Genomic DNA, 18,455 nt, shown 5'->3' on the forward strand with positions numbered 1-18,455 from the left:
TCAAGTCCTCCTCATAACCAAAGTCTAGTTCCGCCACTGACCGTTTGTTTATATTTTGAATCAGATCTGACTAACTACCTGATTCAGACCTAATTCCTGACTCGAACCCGTATGAATCAGGTAATAAAATGTTTGTCACTCATGAGATCAAGTCACTAATTCGCGTATTTTTGAGTCAGATCTGACTAAATAATTTAAAAAAAAAAACCATAGTGAGAGTCAACTCCATAAAAATCAAATTGGGTAGATGATTTGAAGTGTTCACCATCTAGTAGGTGAGGTTGCCGAGTTGAAGATTTCAGGACTCGTGCTGTCATGCCACACCTTATTTCAAGATATTGTTCTTCTCCGTATCATGTGCTGAAAGCCTAAAACCAACCACCAGTCAACTAGAAGCTGCGTAGTATTATTATCATGTAGAGGCTCTGATCTGAATCCTCAAGACACTCTAAGTCCTTAATTTGTGGTATCTCCATCCGTCGAATGGTTAAGCAGAGATGTTCTAGAAATGCAATACCCATAGGGTGAGTGACATGTTCATCAAGGCCGAAACCGTTCAAGAAACCCTGTGATAGTTCCCCGTTAGAATACGGGCGGACGGCCCCAAGGATTATAAACTGCAGGATTTATAGATAACACAGACAATGTGGAATTAATAACCTCAACATGCCCTCTCATGTGTAGCCTCGTTGGATCTAAGACGTGGACAATAAATCAATTGACGCGGAGTAAAGGTGCGGTCAAGGTCAAATGACGCGACACAAATAGCCTGCTCTGATATCATGTTAGAAGACGAGCATCCTACTCAAAATCAATTGGCAATGAGTGGAGTGGCCCTAAAGATTATAAACTGCATGATCTTAAATAACCCTGAAAACATGGGATTAATAATTGTAACATTCGACACCGGCTGCAGGTGTTGGCAGCGGCGGCTTAAGGATTGCAAATACTAGTACTACTTCTTCACCAGCACTACACTAATCATGACCGATGGTTTTAGTTTCTGGAATCGCCTTCTGTTAAGCTTCTTCACACTAGTAGAAAAGTGACATTTAGTAACAGTTCAAGCTTTTATAAGGTAACAGTTCATAAATTACCTGTTACTAAATGTTAGGTTGTTAAATAATGGTAACAGTTTTTGTAAAAACTGTTACATAGTGTCATCTAGGTTGTATACTGTAACAGTTTTTATAATAAGTGTTACTATATACCCGTGTTACTGTAACAGATTTAATATGTTACCATAGTTGACATTATCGTGACATTTATTTAGACAAACTGTTACTATGTACCTATGCTACTGTAACATATCTATCACCATAGTTGACATTATCGTGAAACTTTTTAGACCAACTGTTACCATATACCCATGTTACTGTAACAGATTTAATATGTCACCATTATTGACCTTATCGTGACATTTCTATAAAACAACTGTTACTTTTTATCTACATAACTAGTTATCTGGAAATCCATTTCAAAAATATTACCTAACTCTTAGACTGACATGTCACAATTTACTTGTTGATTTAATTTCATGCACTAGATCTAGCCATGGCTCGCATGGATGGTTATCTAAGGTTTAATATAAATTCAAATCTAATAAAAAATAATAAACAAGTGGTACGACATGTAGAAATACTACAATATAATTTGTTGTAGTTGGGCGGTGACAACGAAGGTGGTGGTAGCGAAGGTTGTGGTGGAGGTCGATAGTTTATTGTTTAATGAGAATAAGTATTTTATATGGATAACATTAACCAAATACAAAGCGTGGAACAATGGTTCAAGAGTTATATTTAGGTGTAATAGGTCTCAAGTTCGAATCCCGTGAAGAGTAATTTTATAGAATTTATATTTCAAGCTCAAGAAGTCAACTCGTGGTTATGGAATGGTGGCGGGCAGGTGGAGATGGTTGCGGTGGTGCTGGTGGCGGCGCTAGTGGTGGAGGTTGTGGCAGTTTCACTATAAATTGTTACTTTATAATGTTTTTGATGACAGTTTTTATAAAAACTGTTACAGTTACTTAAATAATAGCAACATTTTTATGAAAAACAGTTACCGTAGTAACTATTCAGTAACATATATTGAATAAACTGTTCCCAAAAACTACTAACAGTGACAGTTTTAGAATTTATGAGTCATTTTTCAATAGTCATTCTGTAACAGGTTTTATAAACTTTCCGTAACAGGGGCTTTCGTAACACCGCAGAAAAAACTAAAACTGTTACATAAATAATACAGTAACAGTTTTTAACTGTCACCGAACATCATTTTTTTACTAGTGTCACCTCCGTCCAAGACTAATATTTATTCTGCACTAGGCAATACTATACGATCACTTGGTTAAAAAAATCCTACCATGTCGGTGTCACTATAATATAATGGTAAAGTTACTGGGTGATGATATCAGTGACCTGAATTCGAAATTCGACAGTACCAAATTCTTTACCGATCAATACTAAATAATAAAATTCTACATTTCTTTATAAAAAATTGATGGGAAAAATATATATTACTTATAAATATGATTTAAAATTAAATTTATATATTTTAAAAATTATTACTCATAAATATATTACTATTAAAGATTTCTACATACTCTTAACTAGTTCCTTCTCTCTAATCATAATTAGTGATTAGAGACACATTGAACCAAATTTATGAGTTTTTTTTCTCTCAAAACGAAACAAACGAGTATTGTTTTATTTCCTTTTTGAAATAGTTTACAACAATATCCTGCTGGTAACCACTTATTGTTGACTGTAGTATATATTTGGCTATTCCGTGTAGGGCTGAACATGGTGTCGGTTAACCATTGGAAACCGACCGAACCAGACCAATAAGTAAGAAACCGAACCAAACCATTTAGATTTGGATTGGTTTGGTAAAAAATGTTGAAAAACCGACATTACTGGTTTGGTTTTGGTTTGACCTGAAAACCGAACCAAAAACCATTGGGGAACCGATTAATTTTTAAACTTAATTTCTACCATCGATTTAAAAGTATTAGATTCTACCCATTAATTTATAGGATAAATAGAAACCCTAAATCTAATATTTCATTATGATACTCTCCCTCTTTCTCTTTCTCCTTCTCTCAGCCGCCTCCCTTCTCCACCCCCAACTACAGCTGCTGCTACTCGACTTTTTTCTTCCCGTCTTCCTTCTTTTTTATTTGTCAATACCTAAATTAAGATATATTATATATCTTCATTTGATCTCTATAATTAGAGTAAGCTTTAACTATTCTTGATTTTTTTTGTCTGTATATTTGTGTAAACCAATACTATCGGCAACTACGATTTTTTTATCTGTAAATTTGTGTATTTTGTTTTGGTTTGACATAATTATTGGTTAACCAAAAACCACTGGGACAAACCGAAACCAACTGGAACCATTTGGAAACCGAACCAATGGTTAATGGATTGGTTTGGTTTAGATTTTTAGAAACCAAGAATATTGGTTTCGGTTTTGGTTTGGCTAGAAACCAAACCAAAACCGACCATGAACAGCCCTAATTCCGTGAGAGTGTTTTGTGGTTTGTGAAGAACTCAGTGACTATGTTAAGTGGGTTATTATTGTTTTCATTTTTGTAATTTTTGAACAAAAACGAGTGCAATAAATCTTTTTTTTCTTTTTAAATTCCTACAGGGATGAGCAAGGAACTGAGCTGAAAGTACCAGTACCACTTGGAAATTGCGTTGTTGTCTATTTAGAAGAGACCATTGACATTGCTAAAAATAACAATTAACTATTGCATGCGACAGTGAGTATTTCATAACAGGAATAATCCAATAGCTCATAGTTACAAAATAGATTCCATGATACTCATCTATGATTATAATAATTATAACCTACTAATGAGATAATAAGCTACTATTAATCACCAATTAAAAATTGACGTTGGACCGATATGTAGCACCAGGTCGCCACCCTGCTGGAATAACGTTTTGGGCAACAATCGTCCTCCCATTAGCTGCCTTGAGACGAAGAGAAAATGGACCTTTCAATGGAGTTGGTGAGTTCAACTTCCACTTAGCACTCATTGATCGCTGCATTGGTTTCCAATTCGAAGATATATCTCGAAGTTCAATGGAAACGATATCGCTATCTGTGTTTTCATATTCAACCAGAGTAGAGAAAAAAAAAGGGTTCGAACCAGGATCCACCCTAAACACTATATTGGTGCGGTAGTTGCATTTGACTCTGCAAGCGGGTCACATAAAAAAATATAGTCAGTACCTAGATCAGGAGACCTTTGGAATAACAAGTAGTGCGCATGCATGCATAAAAGAAAATAAATACTGACCGTTGATATTGTACTGGCACGTGGCCAGCATTCCTCAATCTATCTTCTTGGCCGCGAATAGCCATGGCTCCAAAAGCAGGACCGCTCAAATCAAAATGGACTGATTCTTGAACACAAGGTCCACCTGGACAAGAGTCTGTAATTACCACACGTACTGGTTTTCCTGAGCAAGATGGATGTGCGGCTGCCGTGCATTTCACTTCATAACAGTTACCGCACCCGTTACCGTTCTTAAAAAGAGAAGGGCCACCAGCTGATATCATCGAAGCGAAAGGTGGTGTCCCTACATCCTTCTCATAACCGCAAGCGCCACCTGCGTATACAAATACATAAAACATACTATCATTTTACATATTTATGGATGATCTGCAAGATAATTCCAGTGGTGAAAAAAAAAGACTAGCATAGTAAAAGATCAAAATAAATAATTCTAATTTGGCAGAAAATGTCGAAAATCCAAAACATTGGACCTGCACCATGCACGTACACGGGTGTACACACTCGCACTGATCTCTTATGACTTACCTTCACTACCATCAGAAAATGGTCCTCCGTACCATGTAGCTCCAGCAGACACAGCAGCCAGCGACGAAGCATCTGAGAGTTTAGGATTGAAACATGAACAATGACGAATGAAAAACAAGATGGTAAAGAAATACCAATACGTTTGGAGAAACATCTTAAGAGAAGCCATGAATAGGAACTTGCTAGTGAAAGAAACCCAAATTTTAACAAGTTTTTATTCTTTTTGGTGTGGAAGTGAATGGGAGATCGCAAGTATTTATAGACAAATCAAGAGAGACATTGATCATAAGTATTTGCATGGAAAATATTTTTTTGAGAATAATTAGCGCAGAGAATATCTTAATCAAATGGTAAAAAACAAAGCAATCTTCTTAATTATGACACTAATTAGGTGATGTTTTCACGCCTTACGTAGAGCAATTAGCAATAGTATTACCGATATACTTGCCCCGTATAATATGTACTGGAATAATTAAGTTATATATTCATCCGTCACGTTTGCCCTGCCTGCCATTAATGGTGGTTATGGCCATTTACTCCAAATTTGACCATGCATGAAAAATATTTTGATTAAGAATATCACTTCCTAAATAAATAAGAAAATATTCAAATCCTCGACTGATAAACAATCTAATGATCTATGCATTAATCTTGGTATTTATTTCTTTTGCGCGACAGGACATCAAAATCTACATGACACACCAGGCGCAGCAGAGTGTGGGTTATGTAGTGTTGGCATACTTTAAACTTCTATCCATTGTGAAATCTCACCATTGTAAGCTATACCATGCATGAATCAGCAAGATTAAGCAAAGTTCCTTAACTGTTAATTAGCATTCAACTTTGAGAATATTTCAATTTAGCAGATCAATGAACTAAGCTAGCTAGGTCTACCATGTTAGATCGATACCATACTTTCACTAGTAAGCAAAAAAATGAAGAAACATGTAAAATAGAAAATTGCTTGGAAATATCTGTAACATGGGAAGTGCAATGAGAGTCTGTATTTATATATAATCCAAGAGTCCAGACCATTGTAAGCGATACCATGCATGCATCAGCAAGATTAAGCAAAGTTCCTTGACTGTTAATTAGCATTCAACTTTGAAAATATTTCAATTTAGCAGATCGATGAACTAAGCTAGGTAGCTCTACCATGTTAGATCAATACCATACTTTCACTAGTAAGCAAAAAATGAAGAAACATGTAAAATAGAAAATTGCTTGGAGATATCTATAACATGGGAAGTGCAATGAGAGTCTGTATTTATAATTAAGATCCAGTTAGTTGTTCTAGTGTATCTGCTCTAAATGGCAAAATGGAGCCAATAAACTGGACAACTAGAAATAACTTGGTAGCGGATTGTGTAAGTATTTTAAATTCTTTTGAGAGTTGGGTATAGATATCAACCATGTTATAAGCTAGGTCTCTTTAAAATGAGCGTTGTAGTTCTCAAAATAAGGATCGAAGGGGTTTCTACACTAGCTGTAAAATTAACCCAAGGGATACTCTAGGTGTGCATATTTGGAAACTTGGCAGCAAAATATTAATAGATGGAATTCATTATATATACATCCATGAAACTCGTCGGATCATACAGGCTGATCCAATAATAATTAATGAATCACATACATATAGCCCATTGAGTTCTTATACTGATTAATTTTCCAGTGCTAGGGAATAGGGATTGTACACCTAAGCCGAATCAGCAGTGATCAACTTCACAGAGAAAATAACAAATCCAAGAGCCATGTAACTTGAATAGAGAGAATGCAACAGATTGGAAAAACAAGCGAATGATTAAGCTTTTGTCTGCAAGATGACTCTCTTAAACTCAAGAGTAGACCAAGATTGAACTGAAAGAGCACGGTACTTAAAATCAGATTGGTACATGATTCACCTAAGTTATGGATCTTCTTCGAAACTAGGTATCCTCTTCCGGCCGCTCCAAAGGAGAATCACAGCTTTCTATCTTATCAATTTCAATGGACTCCGTTATCTCTGTACCCTCTTCTCCTAATTGTTTCAAAGAAACTAAGGTGTTCTTGTGAGGAAATATTTCACGAATTATTTCCTTGGAATCCACAAGCTTTCTTGAGATAAAAGTTTTCGGGTCGTAAATCTTAAGATGGTCACCACAGCGGTGAGTTAATACACCACCACTCTTCGTAACAGCTACTGGTTGGACATCTGGTAGCTTAAACTTTTTGGTCCAACTCCGACACAATGACGGATGATCCTCTCTTATTTTCATGTCTTTCTTGTTTTCTAATAGCCATATGTCATAACACCTACGAAAATATCCTTCCTTAAGCCAAACAAAAAAAATACAAGAACCCATCAAAAACTCCTAGTCTATTTAGACTCCGATTTGTAGGATCGAGCAAGAGAGAGGAGAGCACACGCGTAAGCAATTAAAAGACTACATTGATAATAATTCAGTGTGTATACTCTCATGGCTCAACAACCTACTTATATTGTTCAAAAACTTGATGACCACTCAAAGAACTTTCCTAACAGTGATCAAACTCTAAACAAAGACACTTTCCTAACATAAAACCAAACTCCAAAATAGAACTCTTCTAGAATATTCCAAACTCAAGTCATTCCTAAACAAAATACCTTCTGGAAACTTCAATACTGGCTACGACACATGGCAGTAACTACCACAATAGTATATCATCATCTCTGCCTGCATCTTCTTCTTTGTATTTTCTTCGAACCCTAACCAAACTGGAATTCATATTCTAATTACGGTATCCATCACCTTCCTTCATGACAGCATCTGCCTTTCTCTGAAAAACCAGCAACACGGCTTAACAAACCTTCAAACCCTCTTCTTTTTTTAAGACTCTCTCGTAAACCCTAAAACAAAAACGATGAAAAAATTACTTAACTCGATATTCCTCTCCCACCGAACAACTTTAGAATTTTCTTGAATTCTATCTCCTCTCCTCTCTCTTCCTCTCACCTCGCTCTGATACCATATGTAGAATCGAGCAAGAGAGAGGAGAGCACGCGCGGAAGCAATTAAAAGACTACATTGATAATAATTCAGTGTGTATACTCTCATGTCTCAACAACATATTTATATTGTTCAAAAACTTGGCGACCACTCAAAGAAATTTCCTAACAATGATCAAACTCTACACAAAGACACTTTCCTAACATAAACCAAACTCGAAAATAGAACTCTTTTAGAATATTCCAAACTCAAGTCATTCCTAAACAAAATACCTTCTAGAAACTTCAATGCTTGATTGTCAAGCAACATTGTACGTTTTTAAATAACCTTCACATCACTTTCGCTCTGTGCATATAATCTTCACGTTCCAACATAGTATAACTTCGACTTATATTGAGTAAGTCTCAGTTAACTATGTCCAACAACCTCCCTTTAAACTGAGATTTACTTAAAAATATACTAATTTTTTTTTGTAACCAGCATAATGATTTATTCTTCAACACACTCTGTAGCATGTTCAGTTCCTTTTCATTCCCTTAATATCTTCAACGTTTCTTCCAAACTCGATCGAAACTAAGTCCTTTTCCTTTTCTTCCAAACTCGATCGAAACCAAGTTCTTTTCCTTTTCTTCCAAACTCGATCGAAACCAAGTTCTTTTCCTTTATCAACCACTTCACTCGCAGGATTTCCTTCATTTCTCTTTTCTCATGTTTCCTTTCTTCTTCATTCATTCATTCTTTCTTCTTTGATCCAGTAACGCTTATGTTGTGAAACCTTCACACTTATTTTTTTTGTTCGAGATTCTCTCACAATCTTGTTTGTCACGCTTCTGCCACAAGCTATAACCTTTATTTACAAAGTCTGTCAGACTTTGTCGGTATTACAAGTTTCTGCCACGAACTCTTCAACCACACTTCTGACATCATACTACGCATAATTCGAGTTTACAACAATCAACCTCTTATCAACAGTCTTGCTATAACTCCGAATCACCATAAATTTCTTTACCAACCAACATTCCTTGTCCTTCTAAGTCTCTGAATTCGAATTCAACTTCATCAAATTGTACCAATCCCTCTTTCTCGACTGAAATACTTTGATCCTTCTTTGACTTTGAATCCATGACCTAACCCTTCAAACACAACCTACTTACCAAAAGCTCCTTCATCTTCTAAAATCCTTCAATGCTCTTCCACAACATTCCTTTTTCACTAACACACCATATCTTCTTCATTCTTTTCTTCAAATACCTTAACAGCTTTCTGCAACGCCTCTGACAGAAACTGTCACACTTCTCTGTTATAAACCTTTTGTTCACGCCCACTGTCACAACCGTGACACTTTCTTCTGTTATGCTTCTGTAACTATTCTTCAACTTCCTTCACCATTAACGCCAACAATCCATCGTTCAATCCAAATTTCATAGCACCCTTGAAAGCTAATCTCTTAACTTGTTGTATCTGCAACCTCCAGATCACGATCAACCCATCACCAACAGTCGTGATCTCTGTCAATTTCTTCCCGACAAAACTCTGTCAACGATCTTCACACTTAACCACCACATCCATCACTGGCTCCGGAATCTCTGCTTCTTCATCATCGTTCTTTCAACAGTCACCAATCATCATCATCGTCCATGGCAGCAGCATTCCATTATCCGATCATCCATCAGTAAACAGTGCCCGTAACCATCATCACCTTCTAGCCATCTCTTCATTCTTGTTGCTTTCGCAATTCTCTCAAAACCCTTTGTAAGCATTACACGAACCCAAGTAGTTACCACTTGTCAATTGTAGAAACATGTTAACTTTGGAACTACGTTTTCCAGCGTTTTAACTTTTTCAGTAACCGAGCTTCCTTGTTATCTTGTACAAACAGCCAAACACACCTTAACCTCAACCATCGATTTGATATCAACAGTCATAACCACCTCATCATTTTCTTCCCTGATTTTTCTCGATCGTGTCCACCACAGCATGATATCTTCTCAAACCCTCGTCTCAAGCTTCGGGGAACACAAGTTAAATCCATCGCAACAAGTCACGATTTTTTTTACTAACCTTTCCTTCTTATGTGTTGATTTCGTACCAACAGATTTGATTTTAGTTCAACAACCATTAAACCATGACTACAGCAGCAACGTAATCCTTCCTTCATCATCTCAAACGACACAGCTAACTCATCTCAGTTTTCTTCTTATATCAACAGCAATCACCACCTTCCATCAAAGGAATTCAATGGCGTCAAGCTATTTTCAGTTCCTCATTCATCATCTTGAGACTGAGATTCATCTCCTTAAGCTCATACCAATCTTATGTCGTCTGTTTTCTTCAATACTGGCTACGACACATGGCAGTAACTACCACAATAGTATATCATCATCTCTGCCTGCATCTTCTTCTTTGTATTTTCTTCGAACCCTAATCAAACTTGAATTCATATTCTAATTACGGTACCCATCACCTTCCTTTATGACAGCATCTGCCTTTCTCTGAAAAACCAGCAACACGGCTTAACAAACCTTCAAACCCTCTTCTTTTTTTAAGACTCTCTCGTAAACCCTAAAACAAAAACGATGAAAAAATTCCTTAACTCGATATTCCTCTCCCACCGAAAAACTTTAGAATTTTCTTGAATTCTATCTCCTCTCCTCTCTCTTCCTCTCACCTCGCTCTGATACCATATGTAGGATCGAGCAAGAGAGAGGAGAGCATGCGCGGAAGCAATTAAAAGGCTACATTGATAATAATTCAGTGTGTATATTCTCATGTCTCAACAACATATTTATATTGTTCAAAAACTTGACGATCACTCAAAGAACTTTCCTAACAGTGATCAAACTCTAAACAAAGACACTTTCCTAACATAAAACCAAACTCCAAAATAGAACTCTTCTAGAATATTCCAAACTCAAGTCATTCCTAAACAAAATACCTTCTGGAAACTTCAATGCTTGATTGTCAAGCAACATTGTACGTCTTTAAATAACCTTCCCATAACTTTCGCTCTGTGCATATAATCTTCACGTTCCAACATAGTATAACTTCGACTTATATTGAGTAAGTCTCAGTTAACTATTTCCAACACGATTACCATCTGGCGGCAATGGAGGCGTTGAAAGATGTTCGCAAAATCTCTCTTCAGCCAAATCGAAATTAATGACCATTTCAGAATTTTGACCGATCCAATAAAGAGTTCCATTGGCAAAAACGCCTCGTACCTGAAGATCTAGGCCGAAATCAATATTAAATTTTCCAAGGTTTCTCCATCCAGTGCAACCGCCTAGAGTGTAAATGTGAACTTCTGCAATATTGTGTAGCAAATAATTCTTGTGTATTCCTATAATTTTGTACTCATTTATTTTAGGAACGTAACCGAACCCGCTAGTCCACTGAGAATTCTTATACATATCAAAAAACTGTATTCTGGGAAGCATGACTTGTTCTCTAGTGATGAGATTACAAACATACACTACAAGAAAAGGGGTGTATTGCAACATGTCCCAAATGTGGCAACAACCCATATTTAATGTGGCTATTTCTTTTTGCCACATAAAAATATTTTGCCACACCAGTGGCAACAACTTGGATGGCAAGAAATAGTTTCCACCCCCTTTAAGATACAGTGGCAAAAGCTGTATTTCTTGCCACACCAAATGGTGAGGCAATAGCATGAGGCAATAGGTTTTTTTCTTTTTAGTTTTTCTTTTTTATTTTAAGTTTCAATTATTTATTTTAAAATTTTTGCCACATCAATTAGTGAGGCAATAGAGTGAGGCAAAAACATTTATTACTATTTAATATAAAATTGTTTTGAATTATATTTTATTCAAAAAATATTTTGCCACACCATTGTCGTGGCTATGAGTGCGACAAGGCAGACCCTGATGCCACAACTTGAATGTAGCTAAAACTTATTTACTGATTTACTTGCTATTTTTATATTATGTTTTAAATTATGCAGGGTAACAAAAAAAAGTAAAAAGATACCAAAAAGTGAATCCAATTGAAGAATTTAAGTTCCATTAAATAAAAGTAGTTGTCAAAAGGCATGTAGAATCCCACTTAACCATAAGGAAACAAAGAAATTACACAATCAAAACTAAACAAAATAACCTACTAATTCAAACTTGGCCTAGTTCATGTTAAATCAACTCTCAGGCGGCCTAGGTATCCAATCCCATACGTCTGTTCCCATTCCCTGCGTACCTGCTAAACAAACCAAAACAGAGCAAAAAGATATCAATAAATGTAGAGAATCATCATGTCTGATGGAACATCAACAAATACCTTTATTATCAAGGAAGAGACACTTACAATTATTTTGAGGTCTGTTTAGATGGTCCCTGGATATGTAAAGCGGATCCGCCGGTCCAAAAAGTAGCTCCTCGGGTCTGCCAGGATGCTCCACAAGTCTTTGGCGCTGCTCCAAAGGTATGAAATGCGTCGGCCCGTGTCTGCTGGGCTTCTCCCCACACCTGTAACGCGACGAAGGTCCAAAAAGTTGCTCCTCTGGTATGCCAGGCTGCTCCCCAGGTCTTTGGCGCTGCTCCAAAGGTACGGAAGGCGTCGGCCCACGTATAGATAGTTGCTCCCAAGGTCTGTGATGATGCTCCCAATTTCTGAAAAGGTGATCTGAAGGTCCTGAGAGTCCCGATATCGTAAATAGGTCTGGCCTGCACAATCTGACATACTCCATCATTTGGTTCTGAGCACGTTATACTGATCATTTTGCGGTTCCATTCGCCTCTCCCATTCTGCATCTCGTTCTTTCATTTGCCTCTTAAATTCTTCCTCTCGCTCTTCCTTTTCTCTCTCAAAATCCTCATTACTCAAGTACTGCAGATGGCATCTTTGAAATCTTATACGTTTATGTCTTTTTGTGGGTAATACATTTGCATAGACTTCATTACTGATTGAATGTTGGTTACCATCTTCATCCAACCTATTCTCATCCAACCCGGACTGTTCCCTTAATTGGGCCTATGTATAAGAGGAAAAAAATAAATTAGGCAAAAGGGTCTTCTATAAGCAGCAAATTCATGAACTTTTCTAGGAAAGCATTACAATAGACTTACAATGTATCCTTGTGAAAATGGGTCCAAAGCTTTTCCACTGACTTTATTTATATGGGTTTTAATGAACACGTCACCATCAGTTGGTGGGTTCCCTCCGTTCTCTTGAGCGTAAACAAATTCAGCCACATAATGATTAATTGTATCCAATAGAATTATATGATTAGAAAAAACTGGTTTAGCACTACCCAATGTTCAGTAGCAGTTAAGCCAGACAGATGACCAACAACTGCTAAACATGCTAAAGGAAAGAAAGGCCATTTAAGCATTTTTGAAAATACATGCATCTACATACCATTTCAGCTTCGCACCGAGAGTAGTTTTTCCTGCCCATTGTGTGCTTCGTTTTCTGTTGGCTTCTACTAATGGCATTTTTCTTGCATAGTGTAATACGGATACACAAGTCAAAATTAATTAGACATAAATGTTTTAACATAACTTAAATGCAAACATTTTAGATGTTTAAACTTACTTGATGCGCTTCACTATCCCAAAGTTTTACAAGAGACTTCCACTGCCCATCGGTTGACGAATTGGGTTTATCTTTCAGATTCATTGCATGTGTATTTGTGAGCTTATAGTGTTTCCTTTTCCACTTGCCCTTCTTATCTTTAAATATTCCACCAGCAATAGACAGGGTACCTTGTTTATGACATTCATCAACAACAAACAAATCCTGAAATGAATAAAAAAAAATGCCATTCAGTTCATAAGTCACACAAACAATCCTTAAGTTCACTGCAGAGTATGTTCACCTTAAGTTCGGCCCACAACCAATCCTTAGCATTGTCATCTTGCAAATTCCAAGGGTTTTCCCAGTTCCAACGGCGAGATTGTTTGAGAAACACACCAATGACACTAGAATATTTTGCTTGGTTTTTTCCACAAGGTCTCTCTTTCTTCATATCCCAGTCGACCATTTCCCTTTCTTTCTCCTCTTTTTTCTTTCCAATGAAAGATGCAAAAGTGGTATCACCTCGCACCTTTTTCTCTCGTTGGACAACAACTGCTTAGAGAGTAACATAAGCATTTTGTACACGTTTAACTAAAAATACATCTAAACATAACAGTACCCAAAAAAAAAAAATCACTAGTAGTTTCGGAATTGAAATGCTCTCCTTGATCCCCATTTTGCTGATTTTCCATCCTGCATAAAACAAGGTTTCCTTTATAATCAGAACTCTCAGATTGGAATCTATGAGAAAACTGCTGGAATATGATAATTTGTAATGTCCACATCTAATCAAGGAGCTCATACGTAAATATAAAAAAAGAGTGAGTTTTGAGCAGCAACACTAAAACGAAGCAAATACATCTAAAATTCAACTGAACTAGTCTGAACTACGCATAACCCAAGTTCTGATATGAACCCAAAATTTATATGGAGGAGGAACTGTTAGATAAACTTTTCAAAGAAGCATTTCAGGTTTGCTACGTGTCCTTGATTACAAAGAAACAAATTCAACAATTCATGCATTTCTGAACCTAATAAATTGGTAGATAATCTTCTCTTACTCACTGCATCTCCATTTCCTTGTACTTTTCTTTAGTATATAGCATGTTTTCCACTGACTTTCACCTATTATAGTATCATTCTACAGACCTTGGGACTTAGGAGCAAAGATGAAAATCATGTAGTGCAATTATGCCTCTTTTTCTCGATGTCAAGGTACATGTGTCATTGTGGTTTAACAATTAGCTAGGTAATAAGTGACCTCATAATATGTGTCATTGTGGTTTAACAATTATCTAGGTAACAATGAGCTTATAGTATGGTACTGGAAGAACATCTCATAAATTTGTACTATACAAAAGTCCCCTGTCAAGAAAACCAGCAGTGGCCTACTATAGTGTAACACCTGCTTACATGGAGGGCTTACAGAATATAACCTTCAAGGCTACCTACTGGTCTGATGGCTTTAACAATTTTGTGTTCCAGTATAAACCCAATGATGGACAATCTGGTTGGGCAGAACCAAAATACAACGCCAACTCACTTCATGGGACACAATCTTTACAAGATTTAAACATCACATCTACACACAATTAGCAATCCTTAAACAAAATAAAATCCAAACAAGAAATGAAACAAAACAGACTCAAAATCCTTACCTGATACTCAATATGGCCCTATCAAATATGAGAACCAACCAAAAAAAAAATCTTGCCAAAACCACAGAAACCTTATAAGACAGGGAAAGTTAGTAGGGATTGAAAACTTACTCTTCCTCAAATTCCATCTTCAGAAATTAAAGAACCCTACAAAAAATAATTAAAAAAAATATCAAAACATCAAAAACCAAAATTAAAGAAAACCCCTATTCGAATTCAAATTCAGAGCGGAGGTGAAAAATAACCTGAATGAGTCTCTGGAGAGTGAAAAACTCAAATCAATCCGAAGAACTGTGTGAAGCTGTAAATAAAAAAGAATAACTTATTATGATCGATTGGAAGTTATTTAACCATTGATATAAGCATAAAAATGATATACCTTGATGTTTTTGACCTCGGAACTGATAATCACCCAGAAAAGGTGATTTTAGGGTTCAATTTATAGATACTCAAAAACAACAAGCGGGAATAATCGCGCCCAAAGGACTTTCTTTTGATTTCATCCCGCCTAGAATGAAAATTTTATGGTTCAAATCGAAAAACATTTGACCGAGATTATTCCCGCTAGATGTTCTTCTTTCATTCCTTCTCAATATACTCTTGTTTTCATCCTACGGAGATGCAGAAATCTTTCCAAAAATTCCAGACTATTTCTTGTATGAATAACCCCTAATTCCCCTTTTCCTCTAACAAACTTTCAATAATTTGAAGCGAAAATACCTCACAAAATTTATCCTCGTTATCTCCGGTTCTCTCTGTTGCTCTGTGTTAATGCAAAAGAAAGAAAGGAAATAAATTTTAGAAAAACAGAAGAAAAAAAACTGAAACTGTTTTGTGAGACGGACCCTTCTATGCATTCGTTAATACGTGGGCTTGTTAGAGGCTTCTTTGTTATTAACGTGGCTCATGTGTGTTAATACGTGGACTTGCTAAACCACCTCCAAGTGAGCTACCAGCCTAGCTACATGAAATTCCTAAATTGACCTGACGTTCATAAAAAAATTCTGAAACTGTCGCATATCGGGAAAATCGGACTATATCGTTTCGTATATATCGGCCGATATTATCGGCTAATTAAATATCGTACCGCGATATTTGTGTTTTCATTTCGCTCTAACACCGATACACGAAATTCCGCCGATATTTCAGCCGGTACGAGCGAAATTGACTACTTTGGTTTGGTCAAGCCATGTGTAAACAAGTTAATTATCAACCTTTTGTTAGTAAGTGGATCATTGGTGTTAGTGGGGATTCAAGATACGACTTATACAAAGACAAAATCCATGTTATTATTATTTTATTTAATTTTTCTTAATATATTTTAATTTTTTAATTGCTATTAAAATGTTATTACATGGGATTTGTACGGAGCCTAGCAACAAGTTATACACCTATATCTTTTGGATGGCTAGCACTTTTATGTCAAAAATAAATTTTTTTACCATGATATTAACATCATAACTAGAAAAATAAAATCACAGTGCCCCCAATCTAGTTGTGTACAATTTTATATATAAGCTAATCCAGTTGTATTTAGCTTTACATAATTAAATAAGAATTCATTGGATCATAGACATTATGAGTGATTATACTTGATGTGAATAATTTATTTATGTATTTCCATTTATATAACTAAATAAAAATATCCATAACTTTTCCATAGGATTACTCGATGATACTCTCTATGACCGATTATCATATAATTTAATCCAACCATGCTCAATTTTGCATAATTTAATTGGATCATAGTCACCATGAAAGCTAAATCGTCTTTATCCTAAACTGAAAGTTAGTCGAAGAATTGGAAGCTAGCTAATTTATCTTTATCGCAAAAATAAAATACATCCAATTAATATTGAGTGTGTCATGAACCATAGTGAACAAACCTCGTCTGAACAATTCTCGAATGATCTCTCGGATAATTTGGACTATAAATTCATTTGATTTTGGAAAATCGAAAATAATTCTACCTGTGAATCCAAATAACGAAAGCCAAATCGTCTTGATCGGAAACTGAAAGTTAATCGAGGATTTGGAAGCTAGCTAATTTATCTTTATCGCAAAAATAAAATACATCCAATTAATATTGACTCCATGACCTTAGTGTATAAACCTCGTTTGAACTATTTTCGAATGATCTCTCGGATAATTAATTTGGACTACAAATTCATTTGATTTTGGAAAATCGAAAATAATTCTACCTGTGAATCCAAATAACGAAAGTCAAATCGTCTTGATCGGAAACTGAAAGTTAATCGAGGATTTGGAAGCTAGCTAATTTATCTTTATCGCAAAAATAAAATACATCCAATTAATATTGACTCCATGACCTTAGTGTATAAACCTCGTTTGAACTATTTTCGAATGATCTCTCGGATAATTAATTTGGACTACAAATTCATTTGATTTTGGAAAATCGAAAATAATTCTACCTGTGAATCCAAATAACGAAAGCCAAATCGTCTTGATCGGAAACTGAAAGTTAATCGAAGAATTGGAAGCTAGCTAATTTATCTTTATCGCAAAAATAAAATACATCCAATTAATATTGACTCCATGACCTTAGTATATAAACCTCGTTTGAACTATTTTCGAATGATCTCTTGGAGAAATTTAAAAGTGCATTCATGAAATTCAATATGTTCCGAACCATTAATCACAAATTTTGTCTAATCACTTTTCGAATGTTCATCATAAGAAAAATGAGAGCAAATAAAATTTAAGTGAGAATTGAAAGTAATTCAAGCTAAATAAAACAGGAAAACATCAAATAAACAGTACATTCAGTAGTAATTTTGACTTTATGTTAGGAGAGATCATCTCGTTCACAATCACTAAAATAATCACTGTGATCACTATCACTGTCATTATCTAGATCGCCTTTATCACCGTCAGTTGTACTTCTAATCACCTCTTCCCCTCCAATTTCATTTCGGGTCCAACTCTCAAAGTCTTGGACAATTTGAGCTGCACTGGTTACATTATCTGTGTGGGATGAATCTTCTTGGATGAGCTCAACTTCCGGTGACCCCAAACTATAGTGATCCCTTGCCTGCATTTTAAGTACAATTCGGCGATTCTTGTCCTTATTGTCCCGAAGATAAAAAAACTTGATGTGCTTGCTTTGCAAGCATAAAAGGTTGATTTTTGGCTACGGTTCTTGTAAAATTCAACGACGTAAACCCAAATGCATCTCGCTGCTTCTTTCTTGTCTCGTTGATATCCCACCAATGACAATTGAATAAAACAACTTGGTTCCCCTCGCGATACTGTAATGCCACGACTTCATCTAATCTACCGTAGTAATCAATAGATTCAATACTATCTTTATTTGAAGTCTGTACATTAACGCAAACACCACAAATCTGTGTGTTTCTGTTCTTCTCATGATCAATTGTGTGAAACCTAAAGCAATTCACAATATATCCTTTATAACAACTAACTGATTTTTTAGGCCCATAGGAT

General features: G+C 35.9%; 1 protein-coding gene and 1 long non-coding RNA gene across 3 annotated transcripts; both read right to left on the reverse strand.

Annotated features, from left to right (window-relative positions):
* Positions 1 to 3,778: 3,778 nt before the first annotated feature.
* On the reverse strand, positions 3,779 to 5,046 carry LOC113278135 (expansin-B5-like). The gene is made up of 3 exons (XM_026527058.1): positions 4,838 to 5,046; positions 4,313 to 4,625; positions 3,779 to 4,209 (listed from the first exon to the last, which is right to left on the reverse strand). Exons 1-3 carry the CDS (start codon positions 5,004 to 5,006, stop codon positions 3,894 to 3,896), a joined length of 798 nt encoding a protein of 265 aa, XP_026382843.1. The 5' UTR covers positions 5,007 to 5,046; the 3' UTR covers positions 3,779 to 3,893.
* Positions 5,047 to 11,809: 6,763 nt separating this feature from the next.
* Positions 11,810 to 15,523, reverse strand: LOC113283649. Of its 2 annotated transcripts, none has more exons than XR_003327556.1 (9): positions 15,370 to 15,523; positions 15,236 to 15,291; positions 15,102 to 15,137; positions 13,634 to 14,025; positions 13,351 to 13,554; positions 13,174 to 13,254; positions 12,882 to 12,982; positions 12,121 to 12,786; positions 11,810 to 12,015 (listed from the first exon to the last, which is right to left on the reverse strand). It is a non-coding gene; the product is annotated as an uncharacterized LOC113283649 (long non-coding RNA). The 2 variants fall into 2 exon arrangements; XR_003327557.1 differs by having other exon boundaries at positions 11,816 to 12,012.
* Between the last annotated feature and the right edge of the window lie 2,932 nt (positions 15,524 to 18,455).

The sequence above is a fragment of the Papaver somniferum genome, chromosome 5 (assembly GCF_003573695.1).
Source record: "Papaver somniferum cultivar HN1 chromosome 5, ASM357369v1, whole genome shotgun sequence".
In the NCBI taxonomy this organism is placed as follows: Eukaryota; Viridiplantae; Streptophyta; class Magnoliopsida; order Ranunculales; family Papaveraceae; genus Papaver; species Papaver somniferum.

Bases quoted from the DNA above. Each gene is read 5' to 3' on its own strand.
- LOC113278135 (XM_026527058.1), bottom strand. From the start codon at position 5,006: ATGGCTTCTCTTAAGATGTTTCTCCAAACGTATTGGTATTTCTTTACC. The intron at 4,626-4,837 runs GTAAGTCATAAG...TTGTATACGCAG, and splicing joins ATTTTCTGATGGTAGTGAAG to GTGGCGCTTGCGGTTATGAG. The intron at 4,210-4,312 runs GTCAGTATTTAT...ACCCGCTTGCAG, and splicing joins GTGCCAGTACAATATCAACG to AGTCAAATGCAACTACCGCA.